Below are 17,913 nucleotides of genomic sequence, written 5' to 3' on the forward strand. Positions count from 1 at the left end.
TTGCGTTCCTGCTAGACCCCAGCGCCGAGCTCTTACCGGCCATGATAGTCATTGATAGCCCAGCCAACATCTGTTCTCCGACACTTGGCACTTGGTGACTCAACATCGAACCACTGTGTAGTAATAGACCCCGGTGTTTCTGTCCCGAACACTTGGGATTGCTTGATTCTCTCGTAATCTGTGGTGTAGTATGACTGACTGTAGGAGTGAAAGGAACTGATTGAATGGACGGATGAATGAGTGAATGCATGCAAGACGGTGTTGCCACTACTACAGGCTTGGTAAGTGCTGGAGTCAAAAGGCCGTTTCCAGAACTTAGCTTGGGATTGGTGCACTGGCCGCCCAATCAGATCCACTCCCCTGCAATCTGCACTGCTATTTCTCCTCCTCCTCCCTCCCCCGTTTCTTACTTTCGCTTTTCCTTTTGACCGCTGTCACCACAACACCGACTTCCCGAACACCACCACGTCGAACCCATTTTTCGCACACAAACACAACCCTCTTCGCCTTCGCGGTTGCATATCCGCAAAGCCAATTGACGCAGCAACATCGCTTTCTGCACACGAGTCAGACAAGACCAACTCCGAACACCCAGCCAGCCACTGCCGCCGACTGTCTACGGACTCGCCTCGCACCACTTCACCCGAAACCCTTTCCCCAAGAACAGCCCTGGAGTCAATCGAGAGCAATGGCGCCAATGAAAAATAACAGTAGTAATAATTTAAGTAGTAGCTATGGCGAGGCCGTCGCGCGCCAGGCCAATGTCCTCGCCAGTTGCTACCTCGTCGACCCTTCGGCGTCGCTGAAGGGCATGCACTACTGCACTACCGTGGCTGCAGGGGCCGAGTGGTATTCCTGAGGTTCCTATCTCAGGCCTACCATCCCCTCCGACAAGTCCCCCCTCGCGGCCATCACCTCGAACAACGAGCTCGCTCTGAAGCCCAAAGCCAAGAAGCACACCAGTTCGACACGCCGCCACACCACCAGCCGCCGAGGGGGGCAACACTCCAGATCAGGGAAGAATGTGAGAGATTCTTTTGCGAGACCATGAAAACCGTGTTCCAGGTTGAGGGGAACATGGCCGGTAATGGCTCCGTCCTGACGGGTGTTCAAACACCACCTACACCACCTGACGATTACTTCACCCCACCGTCTTCCTATTCCTCCAGCGTCGGCAGCCACATGATGATGAAACATGGCGCCGCAGGACTCTGTGGATGGATGGAGTTCTGGGACTACGTTGGAGGTGCTAGCTTCCGCGCATTCCTTGCCGACGACGGAGAAGAGAAATCACTCTTTGCCTTCTTTGACTCGGGACTGATCGGCCGCGACTTGAAGCAAGCGTATGTTTTCTCCCCCTTTTCCAACCCACCTACCTAACCTCAGTTCGTGTGCTAACTTGCATTACCTAGCCTAATCGGCCTGATCGAGCTCGCCGACCCATTGGATTGTTCCCGTGTCGTCATTTGCATGGAACGATCGATACCGGAGGACGACGCCAAAGCACTGATGAGAAGTCTTCAGTGGGTTGGCTTCGAACTCACAACACTGGACCACTGGTCCAAAGACTTGGACACCACCAGCAGCAAGTGGTTGTTCATGGGCATGGAAGTCTAAGAAACCCAGCCCAGCATCTGTCAACTCGCTAAGAGTTGCAGCTTTGCCAACGGCATTTTCCTTGTCCATCGCTCGATACCGTCATTTTCGATTGCATCGTCTGTTTGGGGTTTCGGGACATCTGCTAGCCTTTCGCGTATCGTGTTTTAATGGTTTTCTCGCGTTCTTCTTCTGAGGCTTAATTAACTCTGCATTGGCGACACCCATGCATTTTGGCGTTTCTTTCGGGAAACCAACATCTTAAGTACGTAACTCGTGTTAGTCAGATTGTTGGTTGCCAAACCCAGTCTATACTTGTACTTGTCTTTGTCCATTTGGTTCTTTGGGGATTGTGTTTCGGGTCGTTTTGTAACAGGTGAATTTGGCCATCGGTTTCATACATAGTTTTCACGAGAGGGTAAAAGCTTTCAATACAGCGATTTGTGTTCCTCGGATATCAATCAGTAGCTTTTATAATATGTGCTATGTGACATGAAGACACGTTTACTTGCGTGTGTTACTGTTGGATGTGGTGGTACATTCGTCTACCCAGAAACCTCTATTCGTCCTAGACTTCGTAACCCATAAGTAGGAATTGATATCTTATGCCATCGTTTATACGTTCCTCTCCATAATGCCCAATGAACTTCAACCTTCTTTTTCCATGCCGTAGTTGCCACCCATTCATTCACCTTTCCTCAGACCCCTATAACTCACCCTCGAACTGCCTGACCTCGAGCCCCTTTTCGGCCAGGAAATCCTTGACTTGTTGCACCGTGTACTCGCCTCGGTGGAACATACCCGCGCCCAGCGCGGCGTCCGTGGGGGTCTTTTTGGAAGACCTCCTCAAAGTGGGCCGGGTTGCCGGCGCCGCTCGAGGCGATGACGGGAATGCGGATGGAGCTCTTGACCTGGTTAATGAGCTCGAGGTCGAAACCGCTGTTGGTGCCGTCGCGATCGATGCAGTTGAGAAGGACCTCGCCAGCGCCCATCGCCTCGACGGCCTGGACGAGCTCGACGACGTCCATGTCGCGGGTCTCGCGGCCGCCCTTGATGGTGCAGGCGTACCAGCAGTACTCCTCGCCCTTGGGGCCGGGGAAGGCGGTGCGGATGGTCGCGTGTCGCGTAGCGTCTTGCTTGGGCACGAAGACGCGCTTGGGGTCGATGGAGACGACGACCGCCTGGTTGCCGTAGGCCCGGCTGATCTGCTCGATGGCCGTGTTGCCGAACAACTTCCTGCCGAGACTGTAATACTCCTCGGCTGCCAGTACGGCGTCACTTCCAATGCTTACTTTGTCGGCGCCGCTCTTGAAGTACATGGTAGCGATCTCCAGGGCTGAGACTTTGGTACCGTCAGTATCCACAGTGTCACGGATGCCCCCGCCAATCGTTAGGGGGACAAAGACGGTTTCTGCCGTGCGCCGCAGGATTTCGAGCATGGGAAGATCTGCAATCGGGCAGTCGCGGAAGGAAGTAATGTTCAAGAACGTTACTTCGTCGGCGCCTTGCTCGTAGTATTTCTTGGCCATCTCGACGGGCTTGCCAAGATTCCGCACGCCACGGTCGTCACCCTTTTCGCGCACATCGTATTGGTCGCCCTTGGTCACGACCAGGTCACCCTGGTCGTTCGTCCGCACATCGAGACATGCTATCACGCGACGGGTCAGTCCGCCGGTCGGCGCAGGCCCGGAGAGCTGCTGGCCCAGCGACTTCACGCCTTCGCCGGTGAGGAAGGACTTGAGGACCCTCAGACCTGCGACGCCGCTCTTCTCGGGATGGAATTGCGTGGCCAAGATGTTGTCCTTGGCTACTGCGCCCACGAAGGTCTCTGTTCCATATGTTCCTGTGGCCACTGTCCACCCTTGGGCCTCGAGTTCGCCGGCCTTATAGGGGTACTTGTAGCTATGCACATAGTAGTACTTGCTTCCCGGCTGTAAGTCGTGTAAGCTTTTCGAGCGCGAGTCGGCACAGTTCCAGCCGATGTGCGGTACACTCTTGTCCTTGTCGTCGAACCGATCCAAGTTTCCCTTTATGAGTCCCAAGCCTGGGACGCCTGGATCCTCCACCGAGCCTTCGAATAATGCTTGTATGCCGACGCAGATGGCCATGAATGGCTTGCCGGCTGCGATGTGGGCCTTAACGGCGGGCAGGTAGCCAGCCGATGCGAGCTGCGACAGGCAGTGGCCGAAGTGGCCGACGCCCGGGAGGATCAGCTTGTCGGCATTGGCGACCTCTTCGGGGGAGCGGACCCAAGAGACAGTGTAGCCACACTTTTCGATGGCGTTGGCGAGGGAGCGAACGTTGCCCGCTACGTAGTCGAGCAAGTAGACTGTCGGCATAGCGGCCGGTAGGTGTAGTTACTTTTTCCTACACGAAATAGGCAAACACGGGGGCGAATTCGTATACAAGAGGGGCGGCAACGGACGAGTAGGGCTGCGGCGCAGTTTGGGGGAGATAATATTGTATTTGCTTGGAGAAATACGTAGGCAAAGGATTTTATAGGTTACGAGGCGGCTCGAGATGGACCTAGGTTCGGATATGAGTCAACGGGCGGACCGGGTGGGTGGTGGTATCGGAGTAGAAAACATTAGCACGGCAGCCCTTCAGCTGATGGAATGGATGGTGGACGGTGGATGGTGGATGGTGGATGGTGGATGGAGGATGGAGGGGTAGCAAAGCGCTGACTGAATCGACTTGGTAAAATAAATGCCCCGCCATGTGATGGAAACCCGTGTCCACCCAGAACCAGCAGCAAGAGCAAGCATCTTCATTCACATACACACAAACACACACACACACACACACACACACACCTTACAAGCCAGCCAGCACGTTTAGTAGCCGAACATCTCTCAATGCAACCCCCCTTCAAGCCCTCAACCTACTCGACTGCCAGACGCCCAGATGGATAACCTTCACCCGCCAGGGGCTTTCTCAAACGCCGCTAGGCAAGATCCCAACCTCACTAACATCCCTGGTGCAGTACCGCTTGACAAGGAAGACGACGACTCGGAATGGGAATATGAGTATTCTACTACAGAAACCGAGGTGAGTTTCCCAACATGACCACCGCCTGCTTGCCGTATGGATTTGCTCACATCGACTAGACATACTATGTGACCCTAGATCTTTCCAAGACTGATTTCATCAGCAAACAACAAAAGACTGTTATGAACGGTCGCGGTGGCCTGAAGGAAAAGTCTCACGATGACATGCTGGCAATTCGATTCAGCGAGGATCGTGCCAAGTTCAGCCAGGACCCTGCCGCGGATGACGACGAGGAGAATGCCGCCGAGGCTGGCGATGGGGAGTTTGCCGACCAAGGCGACGATCCTGACGCCACCGAGGAAGTGCAAATTCTCGAGCTGCACTCTGCCAACCCTGTAATATCCTACCGGGGTCGGACATACGAGGGTCAATGGTCGGAGAACGTGGGGACCGAGCTGCTCCTCACTCAGCACAATGACGCAGCACCGCTGCCGGCTGTTCGGCAGCTAGAGGGCGATGTCGACCTCCTTGCCGTCTCGTCGGCTAGAATCATGACCTCGGAGAAAGTGCTGCAGCCGACCAACGAGAAGACCATGCGCCGGCAACGTAAGATAATGTTTGACGAAGACGACTACGAGATCAGTGACAGCGAGAACAACCAGGAGCTCCTGGTCCCGAGGCCCGAGCCGGGCGCTTCTCGGGAGAGGGTCGAGCAGGGCAACTTCTTAGCTAATTTCATCAAGCTCAAGAAAAGATGGGGGAGACGGATGAGGTAACCGTTGTAGCTAAGACGCAAGACAATAAGTGCCGAAGGAAGTCCACCAAAAGAAAGCCTCGGGAACAGCGTGCGGATGGAGGTTTGCTACTGCAAGGCACTCAGCCTCAAGAAGACACGAGCGCCGGAGGGCGAGCTGTTTCTAACTCTAGAACCGTAAGCTCGGATGAACACGAGTCTCGAGCAACTCCAGTTCCTCGGCGTGAGTTTCGTGGTGCCTCTGCGATGAGCATAAATCAAGACGATGAGGGTCAGATGGACAGTGAAAATACCTTGGATGAAGGCAGCGACCAAGACGAAGACGATGAAGATATGGACATGGATGAGAACTAGGCAAACCTGCAAACCCACAGAAGCAGATGTGCCGCTTATTTTTCACACGCATCATGGAGTCCGCAAACCTCTACAAGGATGCACTGGATGGTAAGCACAACAAAATCAGTTCTACATACACCTCCAAGTACTTATAAGCACGACTATGTACAGTTTACTTCTAGCCGAACAACAAAGGGAAATTATTTTACGGAAGACACAGGATCCCAAGCTTTCGTCATCTATCTCGGAATAGAGATCGTAAGGGTCAATTCATCCAAACAAGCCGCTTTAAATTGCCAACACACGGCTCAACAACTCAACGAAGCTGTTGGAAAATCGAGACTCGCCATCAGGCGGAGCAGCTAAAGTGTCTCTCGTTAGACAGGAATGGGCGGGGAAAACTCGTATCCGCGAATACCAGGAAACGCATCGTATCGTGCTGCCGCGCGTGCCCAGAGTAGCAGGGTCGATCTGCGGTATCCAAGGGGCGTGATCGTGTCCAGAGCTTGTTCCTATGGCGATTCGTCTCATGCCCTCAAGCTCTCGTTAGGGGGAGTCAAATGGACCAGCCAGAGGTGGCCATCAAAGTGCGGACGAACAAACCTTCCAACAACGAATGACTCGAGGGTCGAGTCCCTGCTGGATGAACTGTGATCTTGCTTCCGCATTGCCGACATTTCATACCACTACGGCTACTTAGTATTAGCAAGGCCTCTGTATTTCAGCCCACTAATAAGTACCAACTGATTATCGAACAAACCTTCCAATTCGGGATCTAGATCAGTCTTCTTTCCGTTGTTTACTTACACGTATGATCGGTTCAAACTAGTGGGTTGATTCTTTTCACTACAGTTGACAAAGTAGTCAACAAACTGTTGATTCCGATCAGAGGGATAGTATAACCTCTCCGGGCATCATTGTAGGCATTTGTATTTTGCTATCGATTCATGCCCTCCTCGAGGTCCTGGGGGACGGCAGAGATGGTGACGTCCGTGTACGATACGATAGTTGCCTAACCCTTTCCTTTGTTGTTGTTTTCCTAACCCGGCCAAATCCTGGCAACTGTGATTGGCTTTGCGGCTCCAGGCAGGTCCTTGGATTCTGACCGAGTCTCGTGGCTGGCTAGCTTGCGCGTTCGTCCGTCCCAAGTTGGTGGCCAGGCGTGCCAAATTCTCCGTTCACTGACGTACCACTTTGTTTTCATTTGTCAATGGAGGGGAGGCGCCTTCGCAATGTCATAGAGCCTTGGTATATATCGTTGCCACATATTCGTCTTCTTCTTCTCCCTTCGGCGAGATCTAATATAATATGATTGCCGCAAGATGAGCCCAAACGTCTTCTAGCCTCCCAGCAGCAGCACCATCTCCACAGACGGCATAACATTTGCCGCAACGACAAATCTAACACTCGCTTATTGCTCATACTAGCTCGCCAGCCAGCGATCATGAACTCTCGTCGGCACCTGGCGGCCATATGGTGGTGTGCTGCTGCTGTTGTTTTGGGGTGTGCTTTAGCCAACGATAACCCCGATGGCTATAGCTATGGTTACGGTTATGGTAGCGAGGGTGCAAACAAGTGTCTAATGGTGGCCATCAAAGAAGTCCCAAAGTGTGCCCAAAAGTGTTTCATGAAAGGAGCCCCGGATATAGGGTGCTCTGGTACCGACTTCGGCTGCCAGTGTGGACAGAAGGCGTCCATGATGGCAGCTATTGAGGGCTGTGTAAAGGATGGATGTCCCTCGGCGAAGTACCAAGCCGTCATCGACGGTGGCCAAGCAGGTCAGTCGTATTCTTAACTTCCTCCTCCCAGGCCTTTCTCCTGCATAAGAACAGAGAACGTCGACTGACAATTAACGTGACGAGAGCAGTATGCGATTGCGTCAAGACTTGTAAGAGTTCGGCCCCAGGGGCTGCCAGCGTCTCAGCCTCAGGCGCGAGTGGTATGGGCAGTGCCGGCGGGGGATACAGTGCCTCGGCCTCGGCAAGTGCGGTAGCAAGTGGTGGCAGAGGAGGTGGCGGCGGCGGTGGCGGAAGCTATATGACAATAGTCCCGACCCCCGCGGCGACATATACGACGAAGGCGCCGTCGACTCCTGCTGTCTCGGTCTCGGTGTCCGTGACTGCTGGATCAACTGGTGGCGGCGGCGGAGCCGGAGGAGGAGGTGGTGGTGGTGGTGGTGTATCAGTAACCGTGTCGGTCACTGCTGGGGCTACCAGCGCAAGTGGAGGCGCCGGTGCTAGCGGAGGTGGCAGCACCTACATGACTTCTTCGTCACCGGCCGTGGCATCTACTACCCTAACAACACCTCCCCCTGCTGTGACGGCGGCCGCGTCGGGATCTCGAGCCCCTATCAGCTTGGTGGCTGGTGTTGCTGTGGCTATGGCCTTTCTCTGAGACGGTACATCATGATCGCTTCCTGGACCATGGGACATTATTGACCTACGGGTGCATATGACTGAGAGAGCCCCAGAAAGGGGCTTGTTTGAGGAGGCTCTACATGGAGGGCTGTCTGTCTCCGCCTGTGCGGTAAGCATACTGCCTGCGGATGTTGCTGGCCAAGCTGGGCTAACAGTCCAAGTGACACCACCACGTCTTGCCTCCTCACTACGACTACCTGTTTGGCGTAAATGATTTACAAGAGTGGATCAGCAACTGTGTTATGGGGATAGGGGTAGTAAGAGGTGGTGATACGAAGAGTTGTATTGGAGGGTCACTTGGAGTGAAGCGAGCATGGACGTGGTTCTTCTTCGCGAGATCATAGCAGAGAGCGGCGATATCGTAAGGCCTTGTTTTATACCAAACGGCGCTGGCGCTCAATTTGACGTCTATGTTATGAACCCCCTTTTCTGACTGGCAGCAATGGCTGATTGGTTGGCGTCTCTCTGGCAAGGGACGCCATGCATTTCTTGCCCAGTCTTGTTTTCTTCGAAGATTAGTAATCATGTTCCACGACGTATTCCAATAAGATAGACATGGAAAAAAACACCGATTGCCTTTTTTATTGTTACGTTGACGTTGAGTAGCACATGAACCCCAAGTTTCCACAACTTCGACGGCTTGATGTTTGTGTTTATGCTCATTATATCGGTGAAACAGCAAGCAAAGGAAAATCGGGGTTCTCGTCGGTCAAGTTTGAGTGATCCATCGTACTCGACCAGTACGATACCTAGTGGTTGTGGTTTCCCCTCACCGGGGTTCCTAGGCCTTGATTCCGTGGGACTCCTTTGGTCAGAGGTTGGAGGTTCTGCAAACTTGTCGTCAGCTTTATTGAGGTGAGGCGAAGGTGTATCTATTGATCACACTGGCAACAGATGGTTCCCTCATCTGAATTACCAGTCTTGTTTCATGACGGGAAGCAATCGGAGCCCAAGTATCACACTGTTAGCAACTTGTTCCTAGAAGGTGTTGCCACAGCAAAAATAGGTAAATTGAGCCGGTACCTAACTCTGGTGCGAACGTGTTGCTCTGTTGGGGCGGCTGCACCTATCCACTCATTCCTGTAATCTTACATAGGCATTTCCCGCGGCCCATGGGCGTGTGTGGGCAGGTGTATGTAATTTTTGGGTGCAAAGCACGCATGCCGTCGATCAGATAGACGAGGCGACGGCATATGAGAATGATTTCCCAATCGAGAGGTTGTACCTTAGATGCAGCAACAAAACGAGCACTGCCGTCGAATATGAGGCAAGGCAACTTATTTCTCCGTAGGACCCTTCAGTGCAGGGAGGATATCTGATAAGGCAGACCTTCTTTCCTCATTCGTTTTGTTCCCGATAGTTCCGAATGAATCCATACGAGATTGGCCCGCTCGTGCCTACGCACAATCGAGAGCCGCGTACGCACTGCTGTGCAGCCAGCCAGGGGACACGATTTCTTCTGCTCATCCAGTTACGGTTAGTCAGTAGAGCCTGACAAGGGTGGTAGACACCCCTATCATCTTTCAACAGTCCTATGCGATGTGCAAAATATTGTTTTGAAGATACGCATCACAATTTGGGGCGGATGACAGCGTTCCACACCTTCGATAGCCTGCGAGAATGTTGCTTGCTACCGTGTCTTCTGGCCAGGTACAGCCCTGCCTACAGACGAATCGAATTATCGTACTCGAGCAGATCAGGGCGGTCTCTTCACAAGTCCTACCAACCCACACTGTTTGGGTGGAGGCTTAGCCAGCCTGGTCCTAGAAGCCAAGTGTCGTCCAGTCTGTCAGAATAAAGCCTTGCGTCGAATCGGTGGCATTGCGTAAAAGCTACCATATGTGGCGTCGGTCATGATGGCCAAGCCATACAGTGCCAGACCACCATACTCTCAGGGCATCCGAGTAGAGTCAATACCCCGTTCAGATGTTGTAACAGCCCAGACAGAGTGATGATTCGCCGACTGGTCACTTTAACACATACTTGCCTTTTCGACAGAATGAACTGGGCCATGTGTTCCACCAAAACATATCGTCGGAGGGACAGAAGGTGAAGAAGCATCAAGCCGCCAGCCAACAGGGCGTCAACGTCATGCCGAGAAAATAATCGAAGGACGTATGAGATGTTAGTCATTGTGCGGGGCCCGACGCGCCTCATCAGCTAACGGAATAAGTCTTTGTATTACATCGACCCTTCAAAGTTGATATCTGTAGAAGTGGTGTTGGTGGTCGAAGGACAAGGCCCACCGCCGTGATCTTAGCGCGAGGCTATACGGGCATCTTCTCATTGGTTTGACAACTCAGTATAGTAAATATCATCACGTAGACAGAATACAACATGATATATGGCTACATGAGGGAAATGACTAATGGTCACGTCCATTGGTGCATCGCTTAAGACTCGTTGGTGCTTGGAGGAACGTGGCACCACTTGCGGAGTAGCCAAAGTCTGGTTGAAGTACATTGATAGCTATTAAAAGCAATTCTGGGTTACAATGATTGGTACATGCGTTGGTGCCCAATGCCAGTTAGGGAGCGATACAGTCCTAGTATAAAATCGCAAAATCGTAAAATGGTATAAAGCAAACTGGCATCAGTCAAGTTTTGCCAGGAGTATTTGCTGGACAATACGTATCTGTTGAATATGTGTAAGTCTTACCGAGGATGACATGGAATTGGCTGACATTTAGGGTGCTGCTGTATGCGAATTAGAGCTTCTTGATCGGCAAACTTGAAGGTTCGATGCAGTGGCATTGCTGCCAGACACACACTTTTCAAGTAGCTCCCATCTTGGGGCTGCAGGATCGATCGATTAAGCGTCGGCCACGGCATTGAGGGACAGGACAGCGAAATGGGAGGCTTTCGGTGTCCAAATGGGTGGCCAAACATCCTGTGGTGCTGACACGGCAGCTCACCTCAATGGACAAGAACGGAACCGGGATTCCAAAGGGGGAGACGCCAAAAGCTTTGCGCTGACGACTTGGTCGCTGGGTGGAAGCTATCTTGTAGTGGGAGCAAGCCCATGTCTCAGTCTCGCCTCACTGTTGTCAGGCCCTCACCATGCGCTCTTTTACGCACAACAACATGCACCGAAGAGTCAAGCAGGGGAAGGGATTCACAACGAGGGTGGTGGTACTGGACTTGAACGCATGCAGTCATTGCCCATCTACCACGACGCGGGCAAATGGGCATCAAAAGGAATCGTAACCACCAGGTGTGTTGGCAAGGCAGCCTGTGAGGGCAACCTCCAGGGCAAACAATCGACTTTGCAAAGTCTTGACCGATCCGGTCACCGCCCGCCTCCGGAAACGAATGAAACCAGAGCATTTTGAGAACCGGGCAGACAGTGTGTAAGTGACAGAGTATTTGCATGTTTGTTTGGGCCAGGGGGGGAAGGCCTGCATCATTACTAGATGAACGAAGAAACGGATGGGCTTCCCCGGATGCAATGCAAACCAAGGGGAGATAAGGCTCATCAGAATCAGAACGCAGGACCGCCCACGCCAGACGGGAAGATGCGCACTCATCCATGTATGGAATACAACGGCATGGCATGGCTGTAATTCACATTCGTTAAGGAAGGCGAAGGGAACAAAGTCCGGAGAGTCATAAGAGCCCAGTTGAGGCTGTGAGATTTTTAAGGTTTAGGCAGCTATCTACTTGGCCATGAGCTGGTCCGGTTTGATTGGCCGGCCCTCCTCCTCCCTGTAGGATTCCAACATGTCGCGGTTGCGAGAACACAACGGCTCCCTTCAATAAACATGGGAAGGGACGTCGAGCAGGTCATGGGGGTTGGGGTTGGGGATTGGGGGGGGGTGCTCATTCAGCATCCAGGCCAATTGAAGTCCCCTTCGGTACCGATAGACGACATGTCAGCTCGACCTACGCAGATGTGTACACCCTACACTAACCCAGATGAACAGCAAGGCCCCTTTTCTTCTGTACTTGACCGACCAAGCCGCAAGCCCCATATTCCAGAAAGATAAAAGAACCCTGTGTTGATTGGCGAGTGGGGGTTACATCTCACAAGGCAGACTGTCCTCGTCTTAGGCGTTCTGCCGGAGAGCTATCATATGTGTCAAGCAAAGCGTGAGCAGTCCCCATAGCCACAATGGCCTAGCTCCCCGATAGGCCGCCGACGACGACACACCGAATCTGATGCCATGCTGGCGACATGCCGGAAGGGCCCAACTCAACAGAGCAGGCCCATGTGTGAATCTGGAAGGCCTAGGGCTTTGGCTGATTGCTTTTTTGGCTCCTTGGCCGCATGCTCCCGCGATTGGCTGGTGAAGGCACGCTTGGCTCCCAATCCCGAGCTCGACTACATCCCATAGCCGTATCGAGTCCATTGGCGACCCTCATGTACCTTCTCCGGCATGCGCAATAGCTAGGATGAGTGCCATGACATGCCGTCTGGGCGAGCCTGCTCTCATAGCTCGGGTGCATGCATGTTAGGCTAGTATTTGGAGGCATTAGATGCGTCGACCACCTTTACACCGGACGCCATACACACCATACTGCCTCGATCTATGCAAGCCTCACTAAATGGAAGTGCAATTGTTTCGGTTTCCAAAAGTCCAAACAAGAGAATGCACAACTTGTTACGCCTCAATACATATACCCATGTGTCTGTCCCTCTGCCCCTTGGACCTCATCCCATCTTTTCGCCAAACAATCCTTGTTACCATCCCGCAACACAAACACCCAAAGTCCCTACAGCACTTGTCATCTAAGTTAAAGGGGATCAAATATCCCCCCACCAGTTCACTTAAGTTTGCTCCCAATACTAAATGGTTGAACCGGCCTAGTTCGCAGGTCACACTGCTATATCTAGGAGAGCGGACTTCGCTATTATATGTGTGCCTTGTCCTAGCTGCCTCCCCCATGCCGGACCAACAGAACGGCAGAAACGTAACGACAGTATCATCCCTCCCTGTTGCAGCCGGCAAAGCAGAAGCAACAACATGGACAACAACACATTCTACTACCATCCCCAAGCCCCAGCTTACGACTACAATCTAGGTCTACCTTCAGGTGATGCGGCAAGCTACTCACCTACCACCCCGCCACCTCCTATGAGTCGTGGTGGTTCCAACGAATCATACCACTCCTCCTCGTCCAGCAGTACCCAGTATCCTGAAGTGCGCGCCAACCCTATGCCAGAGGAAATGTCATACCATGACAACAACGCAGTGTACAGCGAGTACAGCCAGTTTTATCCGTCAGGAGGTGTAAAGCGCGAGGATGATGAGTGGCAGACGACCTTTTCTCCCGATGAGAGCCATGTATACTACGAGTTCGCGGCTTCTGAGCCTGTCCCGCCGAACTATACTACATCTCCCGCGTCCGCCATGCCTCTTTCGCCATGTCCTCTGGAAGATACGATGTAGGTGATCCGCCATTGATTGAGAATTGAGAACCAAACCGCCACACATGCTGACTGGTTATCCCTGGACAGTCCTCGCACCGAGCCTATGTCGCCGGTAGGCCAGCCCGAAGGGCACACCTGCCTTTTCCCTCAATGTGACTCCAAGCCCTTCAAACGCAAGGCCGACCTGGACCGGCATTGGGAGCATGTGCATCTCCCGCCCGATCAGAAGGCCACCTACTTCTGCGACTACTCCAAGTGTTCTAGGCACGAAGAGCCCTTCAATCGGTTGGACCACTGCCGAGACCACTTGCGCGAATACCACAAGGAAGACCTGGTCCGCAAGAACGGCAAAGAGGACGACGAGTGGTACCGCAACCGCAAGGTATCGTCCAAGTGGTTTCGCTGCACCAAGTGCCTCCGTCGCAACCAGATCAGGGATTCTGGCTGGGCCTGCCTGCACTGCAATTCCGCTTGTGATAAGAAGCGACAAACGCTGCGAGCTCGTTAAAGAGCAGTACTACAATCCGATGCGGTCCCCAAAATACAAACTGGCATTGGAATCTTGCCACGGCCGCAGATGCGATGATCGCGGACTTGAGTGGAATTGCTCCCCCCCTTTTAAGCACCCAAAATCCCAACCCGGCGGCGCCAGCCCCCATGGACGGTCGGGCTTCCATACGGATATGGCTCAATTCTGACATCCTACCCCCTTTTTACGTCCATTGTCTCTTTTTGCATCACGGATCGCGAATGGAATTGCCTGTACGACGATGACGAGTTGCATTGTTCCTGGAGTTTTTTATGGCCAGAATCTACGATTTCGTCTCCTCCTCAAACAACCACCACCACTATTTTCGAAACCCTACGGAGCCAGGTGGACACACTCTCGCTGACGAATCTGGAATTTATTGCCTTTCCTTTTTGTCTAATTCTTTCTAGTACTTACGATGGGAGCCTTTGGGGAGGTAGCAAACATTTGCGCATTGTGGTTGCTGATTTTGGTGTTTCGGTTCAAAAGGGTGGTGTGGCGCAGCTTGCATGTGTAGAAACCAAACCAGGTTTTTGAGGGGTAGGAAGGGGAAGAGGAGGTACGTTAGAGCTGCATGGCGCGGTTCAGCCTAGGCGGACCAGGCGGCCTTACCTGCAAGCTGCATGCGTGGATGCGACGACAACGACGATGCAGAAGGGGAGGATTGCTCATGATTTTCCAAAGGACTTTCGCGCGATGATCACTCATCGATTCTTTCTGATCTCATTGGCTTGGGTGGCACCGCGTCATGAGATTCTTGAGACACAAGGCTGAGGCGGGCGAGGGGGTGGGAGAGCACGCATGCAGCATGCCGTCGATCGTGAGGCCAATTGCCTGACCTAGGCAGCACTCACCCAAGCCAGCCGAGTTCTTGCTGCTTTCTGCGCACTCGGGCTGATTTCAACGTTTATTAGGTGATAAGATAGAGAGATACCCTTCCCCGGCTCAGAATGCCGAGGATACTAAGCCATCAATCAATACAAATAAAGTTAAAGATTACCTAACCTACTAACCTCGCGTCTCTATCGAATATGCAGCATGTCATTACCTAATGTCAGCAAGTCGAGGGTAGTCAGTAGTCGGCGCAGTAGTCGGCGCAGCTGGCGGCGGCGGTACTAGTATATTTCTTTTGGCTGGTAACCGACAGACACACCAGCGTTGACGTGCATCTGACAGCCGCTGGCTAAGGTTTGCAATTGAACGTAATGCCCACCCGCCATCCACGGAATGATATTGCTACTGTACCATCATGACCGATGCTGGCTGTCTGTGTCTGCCGTTCGTCCGAGAGCCCTTTGCCTCGTGGGCAGGCTACTGACGACGTCTGTGCCTTATCAGGCAAGTCGCCCTTTTTGCAGGCAGACCCATCACCATCTCCGCGAATCGGCAGAATGTGGGGGATACAGACCCTTGCCAAAGGGTCTGCGATGATACGGTGCTGGCTGCCCCTCTTTTAGCCCTGCAGACTTTTGCCTATGTGTGAAGCAGCGGCGGAGCATCACACGATCGATGGGCCCGAAACTCATTCCGGTCCTAGCTCCGACTGTGCCTGTCGTCAGTCAGTCCGATATCGAGCGAGGTGGGAGGTGTTGTGTTGCGTCGACAGGCAAAGCATTGCGTATGTCCAGCACCGAGTGCACATGCGCCGCATCTCTCTCCTCACTCAGGTTCCTTGCACTTGCAGCGTTGCGGAATATCGCTAGTATCGTATCTCTTGGGGGCTTGTCATCCCTAATCAACCTGTAAGCCAGGTAGTAGGTAAGAATTGATCAATCGGCGTGTGCTATATAATAACCCCGAAGGCACCTCTCTTCTGTCAACATCCTACCGGGCCTGTTGGCAAGCTTCTTCGTGTCACCACCAGCCTCAATTGCTGTTCCCAGTCTTGCTTATAGTCAGTCGTCCCTAATATAGATCGCGCGCCTCATCGGCTTTTCATTTTCCGCCGCCACCCCTACGCCTTCGGTCGCCGCTCCCATACGGCTCTTCGGTCAACTCCCGAGCTCAAAACCGCCCGCAGACATAACCCGACCCACACGAGCTCTCGACTTCATCCTCGGTTCAGCGTCTAAGCAGGAAACCGCGCTCGACTATAAATACAGACTTCCGCAGTTTGCGCGCATACCCTCGGAAACCGCCACCATGAGTACCTTCTACGCCGGGGCCGTTCGATCTATCCGCCCTACTGCCGCCGCTTTCTCCAGAAACCCAAGGCCCGCGTTGTTCAAGGCCGCCCTGAACTCGCCTTCGCGACCTGCCACTGCTGCTGTTCCCGTCGCCTTCTTCCACTATACCCGACTCAACATGGCTGCCCAGAAGATAAAGGTCAAGAATCCCGTCGTGGAGCTCGACGGCGATGAGATGACCCGCGTCATCTGGCAAGACATCAAGGACAAGTTCATCCACCCTTATCTGGACATCGATCTCAAGTACTACGATCTGGGTCTTCCCTATCGTGACGAGACGAACGACCAGGTCACTCTGGACGCGGCCGAGGCGATCAAGAAGTACTCGGTTGGAGTCAAGTGCGCCACTATCACCCCCGACGAAGCGCGCGTAGAAGAGTTCAAATTGAAGCAGAGTAAGCCACCCTATGGCCACCCTATGCATGCATCCCCAAACTCTCGGCATGCCCGTTGTCTTACTTGCTCTTACTTGCGCATCACCCCGCATCTGCGGTCTGTGCAGACACAATGCCGTTGCAGTGCATCCGCATAGCAACCTAATCTCTACCTCTATTGCAACTACAGACTTGCATTGCGACGAAAGACTTGGAATGCTGATGTCCTGCAGTGTGGCTTTCCCCCAATGGAACGATCCGAAATGCACTCGGCGGCACCGTCTTCCGCGAGCCCATCGTCATCCCCAGCATCCCCCGCCTCGTCCCTAGCTGGAAGAAGCCCATTATCATCGGACGACACGCATTCGGCGACCAGTACCGGGCCAAGGACCGGGTGATCTCTGGCCCCGGCAAGCTCTCCATGGTTTTCACCCCCGAGGGCGGCAAGCCGGAGGAGATTGAGGTCTTCCAGTTCAAGGACGGCGGCGTTGCGCAGACGCAGTACAACACAGACGAGAGCATTCGCGGATTCGCGCACGCCAGCTTCAAGCTGGCGCTCGATAAGGAGCTCCCCCTGTACATGAGCACCAAGAACACCATCCTCAAGAAGTACGACGGCCGCTTTAAGGACATTTTCCAGGAGATTTACGCCTCCACGTACCAGAAGGAGTTCGAGGCCAAGAAAATCTGGTACGAGCATCGCCTGATCGACGACATGGTCGCGCAGATGATCAAGAGCTCGGGTGGATACATCATGGCGCTCAAGAGTAAGTGATCAAAAGACTTGCCTAAAGTGCTCTCTGGGACAAGGCTAATGGGTTTGTGCCAGACTACGACGGTGATGTGCAATCCGATATTGTGGCCCAGGGTTTCGGCTCGCTGGGTCTCATGACCTCTGTGCTTATTACGCCTGACGGCAAGACATTCGAGTCCGAAGCCGCCCACGGCACTGTGACTCGCCACTTCCGCGAGCACCAGAAGGGCCGCGAGACTTCAACCAACCCTATTGCTTCCATTTTCGCATGGACCCGAGGACTGATCCAGCGTGGCAAGCTCGATAACACGCCCGAGCTCGTGGCCTTTGCCGAGAGCTTGGAGAAGGCTTGTGTTGACACGGTTGATCAAGATAAGATCATGACCAAGGATTTGGCTTTGGTAAGTTTCCCCTTGCGCCTGACAAGACGACTCGAGAATTATGGCTGATATTTTGGGTGCCACAGGCTATGGGCAAGACAGCTCGCGAGGACTACGTCACCACCACCGAGTACCTCAATGCCGTAGAGAAGAGAATGAAGGGATTACTCAAGGAGAAGCTGTAAAAGGTATGATGTTAGATACATAGAATGCATTTGAGCAGAATTAT

General features: G+C 53.2%; 6 protein-coding genes across 6 annotated transcripts; 5 read left to right on the forward strand and 1 right to left on the reverse strand.

Moving 5' to 3' along the window:
• Window positions 1-734: 734 nt before the first annotated feature.
• On the forward strand, window positions 735-1,617 carry PG998_013919 (ornithine decarboxylase antizyme; the record flags this gene model as incomplete). The annotated part of the gene is made up of 3 exons (XM_066880735.1): window positions 735-784; window positions 840-1,343; window positions 1,413-1,617. 3 exons carry the CDS (start codon window positions 735-737, stop codon window positions 1,615-1,617), a joined length of 759 nt encoding a protein of 252 aa, XP_066724874.1.
• A 685-nt stretch (window positions 1,618-2,302) lies between these two features.
• PG998_013920 (imidazole glycerol phosphate synthase hisHF) lies at window positions 2,303-3,935 on the reverse strand (the record flags this gene model as incomplete). Its single annotated transcript, XM_066880736.1, is given in 2 exon segments — window positions 2,303-2,425; window positions 2,439-3,935. 2 exon segments carry the CDS (start codon window positions 3,933-3,935, stop codon window positions 2,303-2,305), a joined length of 1,620 nt encoding a protein of 539 aa, XP_066724875.1.
• Window positions 3,936-4,500: 565 nt separating this feature from the next.
• Window positions 4,501-5,360, forward strand: PG998_013921 (transcription factor TFIIIC- tau55-related protein; the record flags this gene model as incomplete). The annotated part of the gene is made up of 2 exons (XM_066880737.1): window positions 4,501-4,644; window positions 4,704-5,360. 2 exons carry the CDS (start codon window positions 4,501-4,503, stop codon window positions 5,358-5,360), a joined length of 801 nt encoding a protein of 266 aa, XP_066724876.1.
• Window positions 5,361-7,118: 1,758 nt separating this feature from the next.
• PG998_013922 (uncharacterized protein) lies at window positions 7,119-8,068 on the forward strand (the record flags this gene model as incomplete). Its single annotated transcript, XM_066880738.1, has 2 exons — window positions 7,119-7,452; window positions 7,542-8,068. The coding sequence occupies 2 exons, from the start codon at window positions 7,119-7,121 to the stop codon at window positions 8,066-8,068; spliced, it is 861 nt and encodes a 286-aa protein (XP_066724877.1).
• A 4,986-nt stretch (window positions 8,069-13,054) lies between these two features.
• Window positions 13,055-13,969, forward strand: PG998_013923 (uncharacterized protein; the record flags this gene model as incomplete). Its single annotated transcript, XM_066880739.1, has 2 exons — window positions 13,055-13,476; window positions 13,549-13,969. The coding sequence occupies 2 exons, from the start codon at window positions 13,055-13,057 to the stop codon at window positions 13,967-13,969; spliced, it is 843 nt and encodes a 280-aa protein (XP_066724878.1).
• A 2,163-nt stretch (window positions 13,970-16,132) lies between these two features.
• PG998_013924 (uncharacterized protein) lies at window positions 16,133-17,869 on the forward strand (the record flags this gene model as incomplete). Its single annotated transcript, XM_066880740.1, has 4 exons — window positions 16,133-16,571; window positions 16,784-17,317; window positions 17,380-17,705; window positions 17,771-17,869. The coding sequence occupies 4 exons, from the start codon at window positions 16,133-16,135 to the stop codon at window positions 17,867-17,869; spliced, it is 1,398 nt and encodes a 465-aa protein (XP_066724879.1).
• Between the last annotated feature and the right edge of the window lie 44 nt (window positions 17,870-17,913).

The sequence above is a fragment of the Apiospora kogelbergensis genome, assembly GCF_038363985.1.
Source record: "Apiospora kogelbergensis strain CBS 113332 chromosome Unknown utg000009l_segment0_segment0, whole genome shotgun sequence".
In the NCBI taxonomy this organism is placed as follows: Eukaryota; Fungi; Ascomycota; class Sordariomycetes; order Amphisphaeriales; family Apiosporaceae; genus Apiospora; species Apiospora kogelbergensis.